The following is a 22,266-nucleotide window of genomic DNA, read 5'->3' as shown; positions in this document are numbered from 1 at the left end:
GGTTTGATTCCCGGTCAGGGCACATGCCCGGGTTACGGGCTTGGGCTCGATCCCCAGTGGGGGACATGCAGGAGGCAGCCACGCAATGATTCTCTCTCATCACTGATGTTTCTATCTCTCTCTCCCCATCTCCCTTCCTCTCTGAAATCAATAAAAATATATTTTTTTTTAAAAAGAAGGAAAAGGACTGGATTTGACACTAGAAGTCATATTGGGAAAGACAGGTCTCATTTTTTTAACTTGGCAACCAGGGCTCTAAAATTAGAATGTCATTTCTTTTTTGAATTGTATGGCAAGAAATGAGGATGATTCTACTTGATGACCCTGAAGACGACCGCACTGAGAGGAACTCCTCTCAAAGTCAGCTCTATTATTTTCACGCAAATGGAGGGATCAAAATAAGCATCTCTCTTTCCTAAGGTATAACCTTAAACATTCTCTCAAATTATTTTTAAGGGTTTGGGTCATTCATTTTGATGCTCCATACAGTTTAGAAGGCATCAGTTAGCCTTATGAAAGATAGAAGTTCACAAACCCTTAACATGTTTATGACAACTGAAGCCTACTTGGTTTGAGCCTGTTTTGTGAGAGTCCTCTCAAAACTTCTAAGAATACATTAGAGATTCCTATGGCACAAGAAAGAGACCTATGGGAAACGGGGAGGCCCTAGGAGCATTCGATGGTTACTTACTGTACACAGTAGGACAGCATTTTCTGCTGGATTGTATGACATATTGAACACTGGAAACTTGGAACCACTAGAAATATATAGAGAAAATAGGAAAGAGGCATAAGGATAGAAGGAAGAAAGAATTATTCCCACACCTCTTACTTATCTAATCTTTACACATATACTTGTCACTTTTATAATCAGGACTAAAAGTAAATAAGAAGTGCATCTATTCCCTTCCTTCCCTTAAGGTTTGGGTACTTCCCTATCTCAGCTTTGAGCAAACAGTATTTAAAAAAAGCAAACCCTACTACAAGTCAAATTATTCAACAGAAGGCAGGGTTAGCACTACTGTAATAAATAGGATTGGTTTTCCTTGAATACAAATTCCAACACATAATTGCAGTGGACACCACAGAGTAACATGTGATTTGTCTCTGGTTAATTTCTCCTGTTCCTATAAACCCATCTTTTTATTGTAGTCATGCTAGAGGGTCGTTATCAAGCCCTCATGCCAAGGTTTGCCACCATGAATGTTTCAGCGTGATGATGCAGCTGGCTCTTAAAGAGGACTGTTCCTTTTGCCAGGCATCCCAGAAGTTATTGTATCCTCAGAGTTAAAGAGTTTCCAGAGACATATATCTAGTTTAGAGTTGCATGTATTTTGCTAGAAAGCAAAGAAGAGTTATAGATATGCCAAATAAAGGCAACAAGGCCTGTCATCAAATTGGGCTACTCTCTACCAGGAAGCTTTCTCCTGTTTGCAAGAGACCTGGCAAAGTGTGGCAGTATGATTTCCTGCCCACAGAGTCACTGGCATTCTCAACAGGGGAACTCCCATTCCCCAAATGGCTATCTCCTTGTCCATCATGCTCTTGGGGTTTAAACTGAACAGTCTCAGCCAATGGGGGTTCAACCTGTGACAGGAGAGGAGATCCAAAACGTTAAAAGGACTGAGTTCGGTGTGAAGTGAAGAAACCAGTCTGATTTACCTCCGCAACTGCATCACAGCTACATCTTTAGAGCTGTTGAAATCCAACTGACGTAAGAACCGGTCCTTGACATAATGCAGCATATTGCCGTGAACAGCATAGGCTGGCCTTTCCCGTTCTAGTTTAAACACAATCATGCCACCGTCATGGCCTGGGGCACAGAGAGAAGAGAGGAAATAATCAGCTGAAGGCAAGAAGGAAAGCTGGAAACAGGAGATACACGAAGATAAGGATTATATATGTATGCTAAAAACAAAGTTAAGACATCTAAATGCATCAGTTATTTGCCTAAATTATCATGATTCTTGGACTTTTTATTCAAACAAATTTCTGTGAATCCTTTCCTGAAACATAAGTCCTTACCTAACATGGTTGATAGGTTTTGCAACTTTATGCAAAACGATGTATAATGAAACCAACTTTATCATAAGGTAATTGCTATAAAGAAAAGTTAAGTTCCTACAGCATCTTAACATTATAATAAAATGCTGAACAAAATGATATTATTTTTATTTGAGGACCTGCAGTACTTTCTCACACTGTTACGTTTAGACATGCCTTCTTGTGTTCTCTTAACACTTTGTGCAAACCTCCATATAGCACTCACCCTACACGGTAATGTGTATGTCTACCATCCCCATGATGCTATGAGCTTCCTGAGGGAAGAAATTACAATAACTTCCATCCTCCCCCAGTCTTAGCTTATAATCCTATATAATAAAAGCCTAATATGCAAATCGACTGAATGAGGGACCAACCGGTCACTATACGCACACTGACCACCAGGGGGCAGACGCTCAATGCAGGAGCTGCCCACAGGCCCCAAGCTAGCCAAGGTGGGTGCCAACGGGCCTCCCACCCCCCATCACCCTGCCAGTCGCCCCACAGATCGGCCCTGATCTCTGGCTAGGCCTAGGGACCCTACCCACGCATGAATTTCGTGCATCGGGCCTCTAGTAAGAACATAAACATATTTGCTGAACAAATAGATGCTAGTTTTGAAAGGCTTTGTGGTTTTGTTCTAGACAAATGTTTTGCTTTTTTCCCACTGGCATCATCCATCTCTTAGAGAAACCTTCAACTTTTGCCCTACAGTCTACTCTCCACGAATAAGCCAGATTGTGTCACTTCCAATGGCTTTCCCTTCAGAGTAACATGCACAGTCTGGCCTGGTCTTACTTCCTGTACTTAGCCCCTTACTCACTGTGCCCCCATTGGCATGTTCTTCAAACATGCTCAGCATCCCTTACATCACGGTCTTTGGTAATCCCCACACTCATTCCTCTCTTTCTTCCTTGCTTTTGCTTAACTTTCCTCAAAGCTTTTTCACTATATATTGTTATGGTCTAGCTCTCTTCACTGCAAATAAAAGTTCCATCAAGTAAGGGACATTGGTTTATGCTATACCACCAGCACCCACACTAGGGCCTGACACTAGTATGCTTTTGCTAAATGAATAAAACTCAGCTTCTAGCTCCTCAATCTAAGAAATCCATGTGTCCAGTATTACACTCCTAAGCCTCCTGGAACTAATGGGCTTTACTGTTAAATGGCTCTCGGTAAAGAAAGAACACTGCAAGAATACTACTCCAAGAAGGTATGAAGGAAAAAAGCCTCAACAACATGGCTCTGACAATTCTATTTCTCCTTGTCACCCTCCTATGCATTTACTGGAGACAAAGCTAATGGAGAATCACACTTTGAACTAAAACAAGGAAGTAAAAGAAAAGATGCGGCCCTTACCTGCTGCAAAGAGGTTAAGGTTGGGGTGGGCAGCTAGGACCCAGAAACGATCATGGTCCCTACGGAAGGTCTGAACCCCAGTTCTAGGAAAATAAAAGATGCACAAAGAAAAATATTAATTTCGGAGGAATCTTCAGCCCATCCTATGTAATAAAGAGCTAATATGCTAATTAGACCAGAGGGCAGAATGACCTTCCGGAACGACCAGTGGGCGGGATGCGGGGCTGCAAGGCAGCTGGGATTGCTGCAAGGGCCAAAGCGGCAGCCGGGGCTGCTGTGAGGGCCGAGACAGCCAGGGCTGCGAGGGCCGAGCCCCTTGCACGAATTTTGTGCATCGGGCCTCTAGTCATATATAAGAGTATTGAGTGGTAAGCCAAAATGTTAATTTAAATCAGTAACAGTATACTAAATATCCTAAGTAAAGGTAGTCATGATAAAGTCTACCAACCCCTCCACCCCCCCAAAAAAACAGGAGGAAACTCCAAACAGACTGTATTATTTTGATATTTCAATTTCTGTTTGTCACAATTTTCTACTATACTGCTTTCATTTCATATTTCTTATTTTTCTAGCTACAGAAGAACATGCTTGAATTTAAGAGAAAAAGAATACACATGGAGATTTCTATTTGATAGAAAACTTGTAAATGTTGGTTGATCTTTAGGTCCCTTCAAGATTTCATAATACAGGAATACCTAGTTTTATCAAGCTTCACTGTATTGTACTTTGCAAATACTGTTTTTAACAAACTGAAGGTTTGTAGCAACCTGGCACCCAGTAAGTCTATTGATGCCATTTTACCAACAGGCTCAGTTGATGGTTAATGTAACTTTTATATGCACTGGGAAACAAAAAAAAAATATTTGTGTTTCTCGTTGTATTGCCATATTTACTTGACTACTGCAGTCTGGAACTGAACCCACATCTCCAAGGTGTGACTGTGTATGATCTGACTTCTTTATATGCTATATGCTGAAGACAATGAGAAACAAACATCAGTATTCTAATTTAATTTTTAGAAAGAAAGAGGGTAAGAGAAAGGGGCTTCCCCTGGGTTTGGTACCACTACATCATAATCCCCTTACCGTTTAGACATGTCCCAGACTCGGATACTCTTGTCCTCGGAATTACTAAGGATCAATTCTTGACGAGGGTGGAAGACAGCACAAGACACGTTGTTGTAATGGCCCCGGCAGGTATCAACCTCCCATGCCTTTGATTCTGAAGGACCAAAATAAATAGGTCATTTGGGATTTGGAATTATGACATCCTCTAAGCAAATGCTAAGGTAGACTACAAAGTGTAAAATCAGCAACTTCTTTTTAATAGGGCAATTCTCTTCATTTAAGCCTCTGAATCTTTATATATTTATTTGTTCTTATATTTTGACCCTCCTATCAGTTATAGCACATTTTCTCCATTATTATTTATTCCCTTACCCTGTTTCACTTGTCACTAGCTGTCATTAGAAAATAAATATAAGCTCCGTGTGGCAGGAGTTTTATCTGTTTTAGTCACCATTGTATCTCTAGAGCCTTAAAAAATGTGGGATATAAAACTGGAACACATAGACACAGGCAGACACAGGCAACAGTATGGTGGTTACCAGATGAAAGGGGTGTGGGGTAGTAAAGGGTAAAGGGAGCCAAATATAAGGTGATGGAAGATGATGTGACTTTGGGTGGTAGGCACACAATGCAATATACAAATCATGTACCATAGAAATCTACACTTGAAACCTATATAATCTTATTAACCAATGCCAGACCTATAAATTTAACTTGAAAATAAACATTTGTTGAATGAATGAATTCCTACTCTTCACTGTGTTCATACACTTCAAAATCAGGATGCCATCATAAGGAAACAGGGAATGAGGAAATTTTTATGCTCCTGGGATTAACATAACCATCTAAGGCAGCGGTTTCTCAACTTGTGGGTCGCGACCCTTTTGGGGGTCGAACCACCCTTTTACAGAGGTCGCCTAAGACCATCGGAAAACACATATATAATTACATATTGTTTTTGTGATTAATCACTATGCTTTCATTATGTTCAATTTGTAACAATGAAATTGGGGGTCACCACAACATTTAGAACTGTATTAAAGGGTCGCGGCATTAGGAAGGTTGAGAACCATTGGTCTAAGGTAAGAAAATAGGTCTCTAAGTCCAGAAGACCTGGCTACATCACCTTGCTGGCCAGCAATCAATTTTAAAAAATGTATTTTTATTGATTTCAGAGAGAGGAAGATAGAGGGATTGAGAGATAGATACATCAATGAGAGAGCAACATCAATCAGCTGCCTACTGCTCGCTCCCTAACTGGGGATCAAGTGCCCTGACCATGACCTTCTGGTTCATGGGTCGAACTCAAACACTGAGCCACACTAGCCTGGCCAGCAAGCAATTTTTTAATCATGGTAATACCATCACTGTTCACTAACCATTCATGCGCCAGATCTTCACCTGACGGTCATCTGCCCCAGACACAATAAGGGGCATAGTGGGATGGAAGGCAGCCCAGTTTACTCCACGATCATGACCCTGTGGAAAAAACGAGGAAAGAAGTGGTTCTTCTAAAACAGCTTTATGTCCGTTACTCAAAGCAAACTAATGAACCATGCTTATGGTTATAAAATGTTTCTCTGATTTTTATTCTTTGTGTGAAAAGACTAAAGGGACTATTACTATATCAATCTATCCAATATTATCCCCAAATTCTAATGGGAGTTCTTCTATTCCCATATTCAGCTTCATTTGCCATATACTGCCTTGTTTTATTAGCTGTCTATTTATAAATTTCAACTAACTATAGCATCTCAAGAATAAAGACCAATTTTATAACTAAACTAGAGGCCCGGTGCACGGATTCGTGCACTGATGGGGTCCCTCGGTCTGGCCTGCAGGGATAAGGCCGAAACCAGCTCTCTGACATCCCCTGAGGGGTCCCAGATTGTGAGAGGGCGGTTATTGGGTGACGCACCCCAGAATCGGGCTCCCTCCTCTCTGGTTCTGGGTGCATTACCCGAGAACCGCAGTTGCCAAGTGACCGCAGCTTAGCAGCTCCTGCTTTGAGCGTCTGCCCCCTGGTGGTCAGTGCGCGTCATAGCTACTTACCGGTTGGCCAGTTGCTTAGGCTTTTATATGTATGTAGATGAAAAAATTCTCAAAGTATAGTTGGAAAATTGGATAATAATCAAGATCCTTTTAGGAAATCTGCAAGATCAAAACTATTCTCATAATAACACTAAGATATTATTTGCCTTTTCATTCCTATTCTATCTTAAATGTAATTTTCCAGAGTTACATGCATATGATGCCATTGCTTTGATGGCTAATGGAATGTGTACTTACATATTTTATATTTTATAAGTTCCTGGTTTAATTTCAAATATGGTAAAAATTGACATCCATAACTTACATTAACAAAGACTATCTGGGGTCAATAAGTTTTCAGAGTATAAGGAAGTTTTCAGCCCAGCCGATGAGGCTCATGGTTGAACGTCAACCCATGAACCAAGAGTTCACTGGTTCGATTCCTGGTCAGGGTACATGCCTGGGTTACAGGGTTGATTCCCAGTAAGTGGCTTGCAGGAGGCAGCCGAATGATGATGTTTCTATCTCTCTATCCCTCACCCTTCCTCTCCCTCTAAAAAAATCAATAAAAACATTTTAAAAATATCTTTAGATCACAAAGTTTAAGTACTACTTATTTTTTAAAAAATGTATTTTATTAATTTCAGTGAGGAAGGGAGAGGGAGAGAGAGATAGAAACATCAATGATGAGAGAGAATCATTGATCAGCTGCCTCCTGCATGCCCCCTACTGGGGATTGAGCTCGCAACCTGAGCATATGCCCTGACAGGGAATCAAACCATGACCTCTTGGTTCATAGGCTGATGCTCAACCACTGAGCCACGCTGGCCAGGCAAGTGCTGCTGATTTTAAGATATATTATATCCTATTTATATAGTTGTACTCTGAATTGTGACATAATCATAAATAAGGCAGTTTCAAAATAGCAGCATTTTTGAGAGATACAGTGTGGTGGAAAGTATGTGTGTTTTGGAATCAGACAGATCCAAGTTCAAATCTATTTACTAAATACACATGGACTTTGGAAAACTGCTTAGTTTTTCTAAATTTCCATTTTTAAATCTTATTTCAGCAAAATTCTTGGATCTCAATAACTCTGATTAAATCCACCACCACCACCACCAACACCACCAACCCGTCCTCCCTTACGAGAGAATGGGCTCTGCTTTGGGATGGTGAAGGAGCCTATGACAGCTCTCTCCCTCTATGCACTGTTTTTATACGGTAACATAATTCTCCCTTACGTGGCATGTAAGCTTCATTTCTGATGGCTCACCTACTATTCTATTTCCAGTGCCTCAAAACAGTGCTCAGTAGTTAATAAGCACTGCATAAACCTTTGTTGAAGGAATGAACACATGAATGACACACTGTCACTGTTTCCCTGGAAAACAGCCCATACCCAGTGATGGTTGTAAAGAGAAGTACCTCCAGTACATGCTTCACCACTGCATCCGTAGTTCCAAACAGATCAACCCCAGTAATTCCTCTCACATCCGACTCCACTGCGCCAGGGGACAAGTTTTTTTTCCTTAGACCTTTGAAGGGATAAGGAGTGGGATGAAAGATGTAAACATAATGTTACCCAAAAAAGCACAGTAACAGAAGCACAGAAGGCAGTGATAGGCTAATTAACATTAACAAAAAGGAAGGGAGAAAGAAATTTAGAGAGACTGAAGAAGAGATACTCAAGAGCTCCCATCTCTTTCTAAAAATGTTCAAAATATTGAAGTACATTCACTGTCTTCTCTTTTGCTCCCTTAACACTGAACAGACCCACTACTGGGATTTCTCCTCAGAGGACAATCCAAACTTCAACCACAGCTAACTTCTTCAGCAAACCTCACCTCAAGAATTGTCTACTTGAGATAATGCTCATTTCTGTTCTTGAAATGTGGCCTCAAGAGGTAAACATTCAATTTCTACTTTTTCATTTTCAACTCTATGAAAACTATAGTAACTTTTCTTCTTTCATCTCAAAGAATTTTCAAAGAAAAGCCACTGGGGGAGGCTACAGATCAGTGTTTCCCAAACTGGGAGCTTTTAGGCAACTCATAGGGAAGTTCCACAGGAGTTAAGGAAACTAGACCTATTAAATATAAAACAGCTATTTGGTGGAAGATACTGTAAAACTATAAACTATACAAAAAGCGTACTCATATCTTCTACCTGCCTCTTGGGCAAGGGACAAAATAATTCAAACTGTCATGTCCCATTAAGCTCCTGCTTAAAAGACTGGTAATAGATCTGAATATATGTACTTTGCCATTAAAACATTTGGAGGCTAGTTTCATTGGGAGGAATTAGCCCATAATTTGAAACAATGGAAAAAAGACACCATGATAAAAAGAATCCTATTTGCAGTCATAAAAAAGAATGAAACTATGCCACCTGCAACATGATGGATCAAAAGGGTATTGTGTTAAATGAAATAAGTCAGAGAGAAAAGGGGGAAATGCCATGTGATTTCACTTCAATGTGAACTCTAAAAGACAAAAGAAACTAATATCAGAACAGAAACATACTCATAGATACAGAGACCATTTTCAGGATTTCCACATGGGAGGGAGCTTGTGGGGATGGGTGAAAAAGTAAAGGGATTAAGAAGTACAAATTGGTAGCTACAGAATAGTCATGGGTATATAACGCACAGCACAGGGAATATAGTCAATAATGTTGTAATAACTATGTATAGTGTCAGATGGGTACTAGATTTATTGGGATAATCACTTAGCTTTATAAATGTCTAATGACTGAAACGAATATAATATGGTACATCACTATAATTGAAAAATAAAATATTAAAAAGAAAAAGAGTCCTATTTGTATAGGATCCACATTTATGGCAAAACTATACTTATCTTAAAAAGCTAACTATTTGCATTATAGTCAAAATCAAAATTATAACAATATTACCACCTTACATTTGAAAAGAACTTTGTGGTTTTCAAAGCACTCTAACATGTTATGTGATTAATAGTTTATAAATGAAATAATAGAATTGAAACGCAAATCATATCTTTTAAAGTATTTTTAGGAGGCAAAGACAAAAATGGAACTACCTGGCATTTGTAGAATAAAAACCAAATCTCTAACATAAAGGGAAAAATAAAAGCTATCACTGAAAATAAAATCTAAATAGTTTTAAGCCTAAATTTTGACACCTGTAGGAAAATATAAACATTTAAGTCCAATGATACTTATCTTCATTGTATCAGAATCATAATCTCTCTTCTATTATAGTGGCATGTAAACATCAGCACTGGAGAAACAAGTGCTTAAAAGGACGCGGCAGTTTTAATTATCTTGTCTCCTGTCCAAGATGAACATTCAGTCAATAGGAAAGGAGAAAGGAAGCCAATACTTTTAAAAAAAAAAAAAGAAGCACTTTCCCAAAGCTTCATAAATACCTCATCACAGAGGTGCCTCCTTTCACTTATTTCACTTGTCCCTTTAATGGGATCTGTCAACTTTTTCTGAGTATGGAGTATGAAACAGATTGAAAGAAAGATATAAAAACAGATAGCTGTGAAGATCTTCGCCTCCAATAAGCTTCAACAAACACATGAAAAGGAAAAGCTGTATTACAGAATGAAAGCCTTTGTTGCACTTGCTTGTGATGGTTCAGGGAAAGGGAAGGGTATATACAGACAGATGAATATTTACAGGCAGTGAAAAGATACTTAGAAAGGAAATATTTGAGCCTTCGACAAGTCACTCACTAGGACTGGACAGATGGAAAATTTCTACAGCAGCTACTCAAATCCAGAGGGAGGAGAGGATATTCTCAGAATGGACCAGTTTGATGCATACCTCCCAGTCGGGACCAGAGGAAGTAGTAAGAAGAGTCGGATGAGGACAGAATAATTTACTAGGACGCTGAAGGTAAGAAAGCAACCTCTCTTCTAAATCTATCTTTAAATTATAAACACTTATTTTGCCAGGCTAACACAAAAGATTCAGGTTAAGCTAAGCACCATGGGGCACAATTCTCATGGGAGAGGTATCAAGAAGACAGGTTTTCCTTTAAAGATCTGTTTACTTATTGCTTACCTGGCTCAGAGCATCCCCTTTCAGACACTCAGAAAAATTAGAATTCTAAACAGTTCTCTAAATGTGAGGGCATTCATTTCCTGACTCAGAACTAATGTTTCCTCTCCTGGAAATATTAGCTCCAGTCCCTAACAGACCTGAAAGCTAATTCCTCTTCCCATGTTCAGACTTACTGGAACTCAGGCTAAAATAACTGCTAAAACAGGTAGGCTGCACAGCCAGTGTGGCTCAGTGGTTGAGTGATGCATTAAGAGGTCACAGGTTCGATTCCTGGTCAGGGCATATGTGGGCTCAACCCCCAGTTGGGGGGATGCAGGGGCAGCCAATTGATATTGATGTTCCCCTCTCATCAATGTTTTTTTCCCCTCTCTTCCTCTCCCTCTTTCTTACTCTCTCTCTAAAATCAATAAAAACATATATGTTTTTTAATAGAGTATGCTTATTTCTGGAAAAGATGCAAAAGTCTAACCCAAAAGCTTCTTCCATTTGGTAAATACCAAAGCATCACTCTGGTTAAGGGGTTTTGGAAATCAGACAGTTTTGTGTAGAGAAAAACAGTTAGGAATGGTTAAGAGAGCTTTAACATTAGTACAGCCGTCAGCACAAACTTTTCAATATCACAGATACTAAAAAGAGCAATTGCAGTGTTATTAAATAGTAACCCATGCACTTAAAACATTCAAGAGCAAGTATAAACCCCAATTGAGGTCATACTTTCTTCTCTGATTTAAGGGCCTTAATTCTGATGCAAAGATGTTCTCTGGCCTACAAAAGGGAAAAAGACTTCTTGCCTTGAGCATTTCATGATCATTAGTGAGAATCCATCCACCTAACAACCCAATTGCCTTAGCTAGGCCACAGGGAAACCGCTGTGCTAGTAACAGGTGCATAAACTCTTTGAACACCATAAGGCCCTTCTCAACCTGGTGCTCTAGGAAAGGATTAAGTCCTAGTGGTCAAAGCATCACTTTATGCACATAACAAATGAACTTTTTATGATCTAGAATGGCATTAGTTATATACCATTCTTGGAAGAACTGAGAAAACAGTCACTCAAAGTATTGGAGTAGCCTTAATTCTCTCAGAACCCCATCTGGGAAAGACTATTCTAAATAACCATCCCTGATCAGCTGGAACAGCATGAGCTAGGATCCTACCCCGTCGAGCTCCTATGTTCTGAGACAGAGAAAGCGCTTTGAATGTGCACATAGTGAAAACCCACAGCTAGGTTACTGGGACAGTGAATAATAAGCTCCCTGGCACTAGCAGTGAGGAAAGGGCACAGGTTCACAGAGCCTGTGCCTAACTCCTCTTGTTGGCATGGCTGGTCACATCCGAGTATACCTCACAATGCCTAGCCAGTCTGACAAAAACTGCAATGGCAAAAGCCCTAGCTGAAGAGGGTCCTACTGTTTTACCTCCAGTACAATCTTGTACACCACTCCCTTCTAATTCAGAACCTTTGAAAACTGCAAACACCACATGTTGTAGAGGTTCTACTCTCCAACTGTCCTCATCTTCCCATGGGCTTGTTTCTGGGCCACATGAATCTTAACAGCTATTACAACATTCCAAATGCTGTACCCAGGAATCCAAATTTTTAACTTGCTGTTTCAAATGGCTTTTTGGGACAGCAACTACCATACTGTCTCAGCCTACCAAGCCACAAGAGTTGGGACATTATCATCTTGAGCATACAATGCAGAAGGGTGACTCCCTTATGACCAAAAAGAACCAGCAGGACCTATGTGAGGACCTTCCTTTTACAGAATAAAAACAGTGTTTGTTGTCTAGCCATTAACCTTTCAGAGAACCCAATTTCCAAGAATTTCTTTTTTTAAAAAAAAATATATTTTTATTGATTTCAGAGAGGCAGGGAGAGAGAGAGATAGAAATATCAATGATGAAAATCTTTGATCGGCTGAGTCCTGCATGCCCCCCACTGGGGATTAAGCCTGCAACCCGGGCATGTGCCCTCGACCAGAATCGAACCTGGGACCCTTCAGTCTACAGGCCAACGCTCTATCCACTTAGCCAAACCAGTTGGGCTCCAAGAACTTCTAAGGCAACAAACAGAGACGATTCAGCAAGTGGTAAGTAAATTTAAGTGGGCCGAAAATCACAGCATTTAGAGTCTTATTTCCCTATTCCAACTCTCAGCAAAGCACTTTCATTTGCCCAGCATGCCAATCTCATCGCTACAGTCTTTTCTCTGCATTTAAATTTTCTGGTTAGCCAAGGTACTACCATCACTCCCCACAGTAAAGCAACTGCACTTCACTCAGTGCTTCTTGAGCCCTTCCTTCTTCCCCCTACCCAATTTGGGCATGAGGATAAAGGGCCACAGTTGCTGGGTGTTTATATAGAGAGTAGGTTGATTTTATTTTACATGCTTTTGAGTTAATGTTAGAAAACTAATCACAAGCCGTTTCTAAATCCAAAAGGACATGTTGTAAAGGATAATAAATGTTGGATCAAAATGGAAAAAAATTTTTTTTTCTGGTTAGCAACTTATTGGATCCCCTCCACAAAGTACTAAACATTTATATACTATACAAAATTAAGATATATAAACTGTGAAAGGAGGGACTATTCCAATTACCCAAAATCTATAAGTTAATTTCTGGTCTTAGAAGTCTGTTATAACATTAAAAGGTATTCTGGACATACCACCTCCTGCCCCACCTCCCCATGATCCTTACACTAGAAGAAATATAAAAGATTTTCCTATTTCTAAATGAGGCCACAAGATTCGAGAGTTCTGTTTCCCTGTAATAATTTATTCCCCAACTTTGTTTTTGTCAAATATTTTTTTTATTTGTGTAAAGCTTGATTTTTAATCAAATATTGCCAATGAGATATAGATTTTAACTAAAACTGATCTAACAAAAAAGTGCAACTTCCTTCAAATTAAATAAATTTTCTAGAGCAACAACTTTTCTTAGGAAATACCTCTAACATGAAGAACCATGAAAACAGATTTAATATACTCAGAAACAGAGATACTATTATATGAGAAGAGAATATTCTAAATTTTGCTGTTCCAAGCCAACTACCCTATTTTAATAAATTGCAGTTTTGCACGAGACATAATTAGGTTTTCCTCTGAATTTGGGCAGCTCACCAGAAATATCCCAAACGCGCACAGTCTGGTCGAGGCTGGCTGATACAACCAGGTCTTCTGAGGGGTGGAACTGAGCACACATTACATAATGGTTGTGCCCTGTTAAAACACTGTAAGAAGAAGAAGAAGAAAGACAATGCCAAATTAGAGGCAGGAATCACCAGACTCCTACATGTTAAACACCATTCTCCAAATTAAACCGATGCAAATCCAATTATACTTTTTTTGAGGCAAAGATAAGTCAACCTAACAATTCTAAACCGGTAACAAGAAGGCCAGCTGTTTTAACAATAGCTCTCTTCTTACCTCTAATGCATTAGTATTTAATATTAATAATTTCAGGAGAACTGAGATGGCACAGCTCTCCTCTAAAAACCATATTAAAATATCAAAATAAATGAAATCTTAGTAACTCATAGTGGAAATCATCTGTTAATTTTAGTGGAATATCCCTCTTAAGAGGCATCATTTAAAATGGCCCTTACATCTTCCTTACATCCTGGAAAGTTCAAGGCAAAACAAAGCAAGACAGATGTCTAGACTCTGACTCAGGTTTCATAAGAACAGAAATGAAAACCAGCTAAAAGTTTTGTTCTAAAAACCTAGTTATATGACCTCCTTCCTCTGGTAAGAAATGATCGGAAAATCCAGATCCATATATTACTTACAAGATTGCCTCTATATTTATCATTTTGTACATAAAAGCACCTTACAGATACAATCAGCAGTTAATCAGTAGACACTGTGCATTAGTGGAGGGGGATGATTATTCTGAAGAGAATTTGATTATAAAACACTAGGAAGAATGAAGACACGTTCTGAGGCCTGTTTCCTGCCTTACCAGACACAGGTTCTAGACTGCCAGTTCCACACTCGGATGGTCTGATCGTCTGAGGCGCTCAGAATCCAAGGATATTCCTGAAAGATATTCCGGAGAAAGGGTTTGAACATTAAACGAATATGTTCTTTCAGGCTCTGGCAACCACTTTGCTCTTTGGAGGGAACATTCCACTGTCTAAATTCTCAGCTATATTAGCAAAGGGAGTGCTGATTCTGATTTAATTCAATACAACCCTGAGTGCTTTCTTTTCCAGAATGAAACAAAGGAGGAAGGTCAACACCACAGAGATCCTAGAAGAGTCACTCCAATAACATAATTGTTTTATCAATGTTTGGATTCTTGAGGGGAAAAAAAATGATTCCTACAGGGAAACTGAAGAATGCTCTAAAACTAGAGGCACATGGATACTTACATGATGAAAAAATGTGGTACGTATGTAGTCTAAGTGCCCCAGCAATGTGAAGAGACAGCGCCGAAGCTTGTAATTCCAAACCTGCAAAGAGAGAAATACAGCAGAGGAATGGGACCTGAGGTTCTTGAGTACCTAAAAGGCTCCGGTTTCTCAAGAAGTTTGGATTTACATTAGGGCACTTCTAAATAGGTGGGAACCTTGATAGGTCTTGTTTAAAGTTGGAGGGAAAAGATCAAATAACATGTGAGGAAGGAAAAGAAGGAAGGCTAGGGAAAACCTAAAGCTAAAACTATGAAAAAGGTTCTTCCTTTTTTGAGGGAGAAACCATCTCTATTTAACAACATGAGACAAGATGCTTATCTAAGCTTAACTGGAAGCTCTTCTTTCTACTGCAGAATTGTTCTCAGCTTTTATACATACAGATCCCTTAGTACTTAGCTGATTATTTTATATCAGGGTAAAAAAATTAAAAAAAGAAGGCAGAACAAATACCATGAGTCCAAAGGAAACAATAACATAACATGTGGCATCATCTTCTTTTAGACTCTGAACTTGGCGGCAAATGATGCCAATACACTCACGATCTACACTCATCATGCAAGGAGACTTTAACTCATTACTATGGACAATACCACACTGCTCAGATTCAGATATAAAGTTGATTTAAATACTGAAGTACCAGGCACCAATGAGTACAACTGAAGAAGACACTAAAATCAGGACCATATATGTAAGGCAGCTCATTCTCCCATCTAAAAAAGTACACAAATGAGAGGTCAGATGCTTTTTGTTTTCTTTTTTAACATTTAATACTTATTTACAGTCTCTCTGGGCCACCTTGTTACTATTCTTCCTTTCAACTTAAAATTTAAAAAAATTTTTTTGGTAAATAACAAAATTCAAACAACCCAAAAACATGATTGTTCAAACAAGAATATAGCCGGAACCGGTTTGGCTCAGTGGATAGAGCGTCGGCCTGCGGACTGAAAGGTCCCAGGTTCGATTCCGGTCAAGGGCATGTACCTTGGTTGCGGGCACATCCCCAGTGGGAGATGTGCAGGAGGCGGCTGATCGATGTTTCTCTTTCATCGATGTTTCTAACTCTCTATCTCTCTCCCCTCCTCTCTGTATAAAATCAATAAAGTATATATATATATATATATATATATATATATATATATATGAAAGAAAACATTTTCTCTAAAAAAAAACAAAACAAAACAAAAAAAAACAAATAAGAATATAAGCTCTGGCCCTGGCCAGTGTGGCTCAATTGGTTGAGAGTCGTCCCTCGCGGTGAAAGGTCACGGATTTGATTCCACATCAGGGCACATGCCCAGGTTGCAGGTTTGGTCCCCAGTCAGGATATGTACAGGAAGCAACCGATCAATGTTTCTTGCTCATTGATGTTTCTCTTTCTCTCTCTCTTTCCCCCTCCTTTCCTCTCTCTCTAAAAATAAATGAAAACATACAAAAAAGAATGTAAATTCCCTAAAGGCAGAATCCTTGTCATTACGCAAAATACTATCCCTCTAGCACATAATATAGTGACCAGCACTTAGTAGGTGCTCAACAGGTGTGTACAGAACTGAGAAAAGGTAAAGAACACAAAAGTGAAAGTATCCCAATACCTTCACCTTCATCTCATGAATCATCTGTATCAGTGCTTCTCAACCTTCCTAATGCCGCGACCCTTTCATACAGTTCCTCATGTTGTGGTGACTCCCAATTTCATTGTTACAAATTGAACATAATGAAAGCATAGTGATTAATCACAAAAACAATATGTAATTATATATGTGTTTTCTGATGGTCTTAGGTGACCCCTGTGAAAGGGTCGTTCGACCCCCAAAGGGGTTGCGACCCACAGGTTGAGAACTGCTGATCTATATATAAATATACATGTATACAATAGAGTTGGAGTTTCACACAAAAATTAGGTCATACTGCAAATACTACTCTGTAATTGGACTTTTTTTTCTCTTATAAAGTTCAGTGCTGTTTTTGGTTTTTTGTTTTTTTTAAGTTCAGTGTTTTAAACTTCCATATATCTAGCTTCAAACTGTCTTGACTCCTTGATAGTCTATCAAACCCCAGAACTCTAGATCCTTAAGTACCTATAGGATTTGTAGACTTTGATCATTTGCTGGGCTTCCTATCTTACTCTTTGAAAATATGGATACAGCAAACAATGAAATGATCCATAAACATGACTTCTAGATAATCTCCCTTTCATCAGAGAAATATAAATTAAAACCACAGCATGCAGCTAGCTAAGACAATTTCTTTATTCTATTACAGCTCTGAGATATAATTCAAATCTCATACAATCCATCCATTTAAAGTATAGAATTCAATGGTTTTAAATACATTCATAGTTAGGCAACCATCACCACGATCAATATTAGAACAAAGTATCACTCCCAAAAGAAGCTATACTCATTAGCAGTCACTCCCCATTTCTTCCCAACTACTGCCCCCACCAACCCTAGAAAACCACTAATCTACTTTCTGCTTTATAATTTGGCCTGTTCTGGACATTGCATGTAAGTGGACAATAACTCCTTTTTAAAAATATTGTTTTGGGCCCTAGCCATTTTGGCTTAGTGGATAGAGTGTCAGCCTGCAGACAGAGGGGGCCCCGGTTCGATTCTGGTCCGGGGCACATGCCCTGGTTGTGGGCTCGATCTCCAGTAGGGGGCTGCAGGAGGCAGCTGATCAATGATTCTCTCTCAACATTGATGTTTCTATCTCTCTCTCTCCCTTCCTTTCTAAAATAAATAAAAATATATTTAAAAAATTAAAAAATATTGTTTTGGGAAAACTTTTTTATGAAAGTAAAGAGTGCAAACTTCGATATTTTAAAAAATACGTTTTTATTGAGTTTTAGCGATAGAAACATTGATGAAAGAGAAACATTATCGATCGACTGCTTCCTGCATGCCCCATACTGGGGATCAAACCTGGGCTTGTGCCCTGACTAGAATCGAACCACTGACCTCTTGGTTCATGGGCTGATGCTCAACCACTGAGCCACACCTGGCTTGATTTTTTTTTATACAGGTTCAAAGTCTCTAGCTGCAGCTTTGGCCTTTATCACAGTCAAGCTTCTTCAAATTATCTATATTCTGTCTCTGCTTCCTCACTTCACAGTAAAATCTAAGATCCCTAATGCCCTGCTAAATACTAATAAGCACTCCAAAGGTTACTTCGTCTTTATCTTATTCTGACCACCTTCTCCTTCCTAAAATTCTATCCTTCCTCGGTATCTAAGAAGCCTTTGCTTCTTCCTTTTGGTTCATCTCTAACCTCTCAAATCATTCTTTCCTGTACTAACTCTAATTCCTCCATCTTTTAAATGAGTTTGTTTTCTCATTCAGTGATTCCTGAGTGATATGTTCTAACTACTTCTGTTTTGGCTCCCTCCTTCATGATGACAACTCCCAAATATATCTCCAGTGCAGACACGCCTTTAGGTACCTCAAACACATCAGAGCCAAGATAGTATTCATTACCCATCTGTGTCCTCCCCAAAATTCATATGTTGAAATCCAAATGCCTAAGGTAATGGTATTAAAGAGGTGAGGTCTTTCAGAGGTACTTAGGTTATAAGCGTGGGGCCCTCATGAATAGGATTAGTGTCCTTATAAGAGAGACCCCAGAGATCCCATGTGAGTACACAATGAGAAGTCAGCAGTCTGCTTCCTGGAGAGGACCGTCATCAGATCTCAACCATGCTGGCACCCTGACCTTGGACCTCCAGCCTCCAGAACTTTGAGAAATAAATTTCTGTTGTCTATAAGCCACCTAGTCCGAGGTATTTTGTGACAGGAACTCAAACAGACTGAGACACCACTCTTTTCCACCTTAGAAAAGCGTACCTCTTATTTTTCCTTTCCTGGTTAATAGTACATCTTCTACCCAGTGACCTAAACTAGAAACCTGATATAAATAATCTCATTTATTTTCCCTTACCATCCCGCCAATATCCATGCAAAAGACCAATTCATTTCTTGAGCATTCACATCAATCTTCCTCTCCATTTCGAATGCTACTGCCTAAGCTCAGACACTGTTCTTCTCTCACATGGAATTATACATAAAACAGTCTCAATGGTATCTCTGCCTCCCATCTTGCCCAATTCATCCAATCTCTTCTTTACATTGCCACCCAAGTAATCTTTTTTTTTAAAAAAAGTGTTAATCGGATATCATTCCTCTATACAAACCCCTTTAATGGTTCCTTGTTATCTGTATGACAACCAAACTCCTGAGCATGCAAACTCCATGATCACTTCAATTAAAGTGCTAAGACCACTCCTTTCTCTCGTTTTCTCCAGATTTTATCCAAACAAAACTAATTATAGTTTCTCAAATGTATCCAGCTATGTCATGCCTTTATGTCTTTGTACCTGAATTGCTCTCCCCTATTTCACTTTGGTTATCTCACTATTTTATTGCTCACTAACCCAGCTATTATTTGGATATATATTTATCTCTTCTAATAGAATAAAATCTCATGACCAGAGACCATTTCTTATTTCTGAATTCTCCAAAAATAAGTGTCTGGTACACAGTAAGCATTCAGTAAATGTTGCTGAATAAAGTCAAAATCATGAGCTCTCTATGAGTAAGATGTACTACTGCTTTTTAATGCACAATTCCCAAACCTCACATCCTCTGACCTTTACTCCAGTAATGACAGACCCTCTGTACCTTAATTTTATAGTCGTCTCCTCCAGAGACAAACAGTGGCTGCTGCTTATGGAAGTCAATGCCTCGGACTGGACCTGGAGAAGAAGGCAGGCAATATATGTTAAAGAGAGCTATGCTTCCTAATCTCCAAGGTGGTTCTTATTCATGATTTTTCAGTTCTATTCCCTCCACATTATTTAATCCTAAGACATTAATGTCAAACAAGGCTTAAACTACTCCAGAAGACAATACTTCTATCTTTAACTTCCCCCTAAAAACAATTATCTTACCATCATGTTCATCAAACTTGTCAATGAGGGTGCACATCCGATAGTCCCATAACTGGATGACCCCATTGTGTAAACTGGTCAGGATCCAGGGTCTTTTGGGGTGAAAACTGAGTCCTGGGGGAAAAAAGAAAATGGTCCAATGAGCTAAGCCCCAAATGTCACTTCCTGTCAATTCTGATAGAAAAAGGAACAGCTTAGGTTAATTCTACGTTCATTTATTCATTCACTGCTAGACATTGTGCATTTATGCTATTAGGTCCTGGATTATTTTTTTTTTAAATATATTTTATTGATTTTTTACAGAGAGGAAGGGAGAGAGATAGAGAGCTAGAAACATCGATGAGAGAGAAACATCGATCAGCTGCCTCCTGGACATCTCCTACTGGAGATGTGCCCACAACCCAGGTACATGCCCTTGACCGGAATCGAACCTGGGACCCCTCAGTCCGCAGGCCGACGCTCTATCCACTGAGCCAAACCGGTTTCGGCTAGGTCCTGGATTTTTGTTACATGCCTTTAAATATTGTTGGGCTTTGTTTTATGATGCAGTTAAGTTATTTGGAATCAGTTAACCCTTTTGAGACTTGCTTTTAAGTTTTGTAAAAAATTTTAATTTTTTTTTATTGATTTCAGAGAGGAAGAGAAAGGGAGAGATAGAAACATCAATGATGAGAGAGAATCACTGATTAGCAGTCTCCTGCACACCCCACACTGAGGATCGAACCCACAACCTGGGCATGTGCCCCGACCGGGAATTGAACCGTGACCTCCTGGTTCACAGGTCGATGCTCAACCACTAAGCCGCACCGACCAGGCTGCTTTATTAGTGTGGGTCCACAGTAGCCTTTAGTGTACGTCTAATCTGACACTACGATTAAGGCAATGCCCTGCTGAGGTCTTGTGCGATGCCTTGTAGTTCTCGGAGGTCTCTCCATCTTGGCTAGTAGGAACACAAACTATTCCCAGCCCTCCGTGAGCTCCAGGGAGCTCTGCCTTCCTTTCTCCAGTGGTTCTTTTCCAGGCCTCGGGTCCTTTCCTCACACGCGTTAGTACTCAAAGGCCGAGCGGGATGCCCTGCAGAACTCAGGTGTTCTCTGAGCACCTCCCTCTTTTCTGGTATTTTGCCCAGCAAATTCTAGCTGTCTTGTCTTCCCTGAACTCTAAACTCTGCCCTCCTCAGTGAGGCCACAGGCTCTGCCCCCTCCCTCCACTGCAGCCTGGGAACTCTCCCCAGGTAGTAAGCTAAAAGCCATCAGAGGACTCATCTTGTTTATTTCCCTTCTATCAAGAATCACTTTCCTGCAGTGGCTGTCATCCAATGTCTGAAATTGTTTTATACATTTTGTTCAGGTGTGCGGTTGTTTAAGGTGGGAAGCTAAACCTGGTCCCTATTACTCCATCATGACTGGAAATGGAAGTTTAAGGAAGTAACAACTGCTAACTGTTTAGAGTGTATCCTTTCCAATTTTTAATGCAGACCATACACTTTATGAAAATGAAGGTAACAGTTTCCCTGCAAACTTCTTTTTTAAAATATATTTTATTGATTTTTTTTACAGAGAGGAAGGGAGAGGGATAGAGAGTTAGAAACATCTATGAGAGAGAAACATTGATCAGCTGCCTCCCGCACACTCCCCACTGGGGATGTGTCCGCAACCAAGGTATATGCCCTTGACCGGAATCGAACCTGGGACCCTTGAGTCCGCAGGCTGACGCTCTATCCACTGAGCCAAACTGGTTAGGGCCAAACTTCTTTTATTAGTTAACTATTTATCATGCATCTCATTATATTTAAGTACATATAAACAAAACCTCATTTTTTTTAACAACTGCAAGGTACAAATGTGCCATCTTAACATGACTCTAATGATGGGCAGTAAAGCTTTTCCCCTTCACTTTTGTTCTATTAGAAAACAGGGCCAAATTGAGACACTTCCAAATATAGCCTATTTGCATTATTACTGCTTTATAAAGACCTGGAAATGGGATTGATAGATACTATTTGACTACAAAAAGACTATATGTGTGTGTGTGTGTGTGTGTGTGTGTATATATATATATGGTCATTTTCTAAAAGTACCCATTTTACACACATTAACCAACATGGGATGTTATCAGTTACTTGTTTTGTTTATTTTACTAATCTAAGACCCAAAAATAAAGGTATTTTCACTTTCTTTTTTACACTTCTTTAATTACTAGTGAGGTGTATAATATTTTTGTTTTATTTTTAAATTTTTTATCAAGATTTAATTCTCTCTTTTTAAAATTAGTTTACATTCAATACTGTTTTGTATTAGTTTTAGGTGTACAGTGAGGTGCATAATATTTTCATTTGTTTATTGAACA

General features: G+C 39.4%; 1 protein-coding gene across 2 annotated transcripts in view; it reads right to left on the bottom strand.

The window, feature by feature from the left end:
• Positions 1-22,266, bottom strand: part of COPA (COPI coat complex subunit alpha) — a 40,914-nt gene that overhangs the window by 17,077 nt on the left and 1,571 nt on the right. For both annotated transcript variants that reach the window (XM_081112416.1, XM_081112417.1), the window contains exons 2-12: positions 19,918-20,031; positions 19,649-19,722; positions 14,934-15,014; positions 14,522-14,598; positions 13,681-13,790; positions 7,932-8,041; positions 5,852-5,951; positions 4,491-4,626; positions 3,406-3,488; positions 1,663-1,813; positions 692-758 (exon numbers count right to left, since the gene is read on the bottom strand). In XM_081112416.1, the coding sequence (XP_080968542.1) occupies positions 692-758; positions 1,663-1,813; positions 3,406-3,488; positions 4,491-4,626; positions 5,852-5,951; positions 7,932-8,041; positions 13,681-13,790; positions 14,522-14,598; positions 14,934-15,014; positions 19,649-19,722; positions 19,918-20,031 (1,103 nt within the window). The remainder of the gene's footprint in view (positions 1-691; positions 759-1,662; positions 1,814-3,405; positions 3,489-4,490; positions 4,627-5,851; positions 5,952-7,931; positions 8,042-13,680; positions 13,791-14,521; positions 14,599-14,933; positions 15,015-19,648; positions 19,723-19,917; positions 20,032-22,266) is intronic.

Source organism: Myotis nattereri (assembly GCF_964212035.1).
Source record: "Myotis nattereri genome assembly, chromosome: 18".
Lineage (NCBI taxonomy): Eukaryota > Metazoa > Chordata > Mammalia > Chiroptera > Vespertilionidae > Myotis > Myotis nattereri.
The sequence above is the reverse complement of the archived record's forward strand: the minus strand, read 5'-3'. Positions and strand labels throughout refer to the sequence as shown.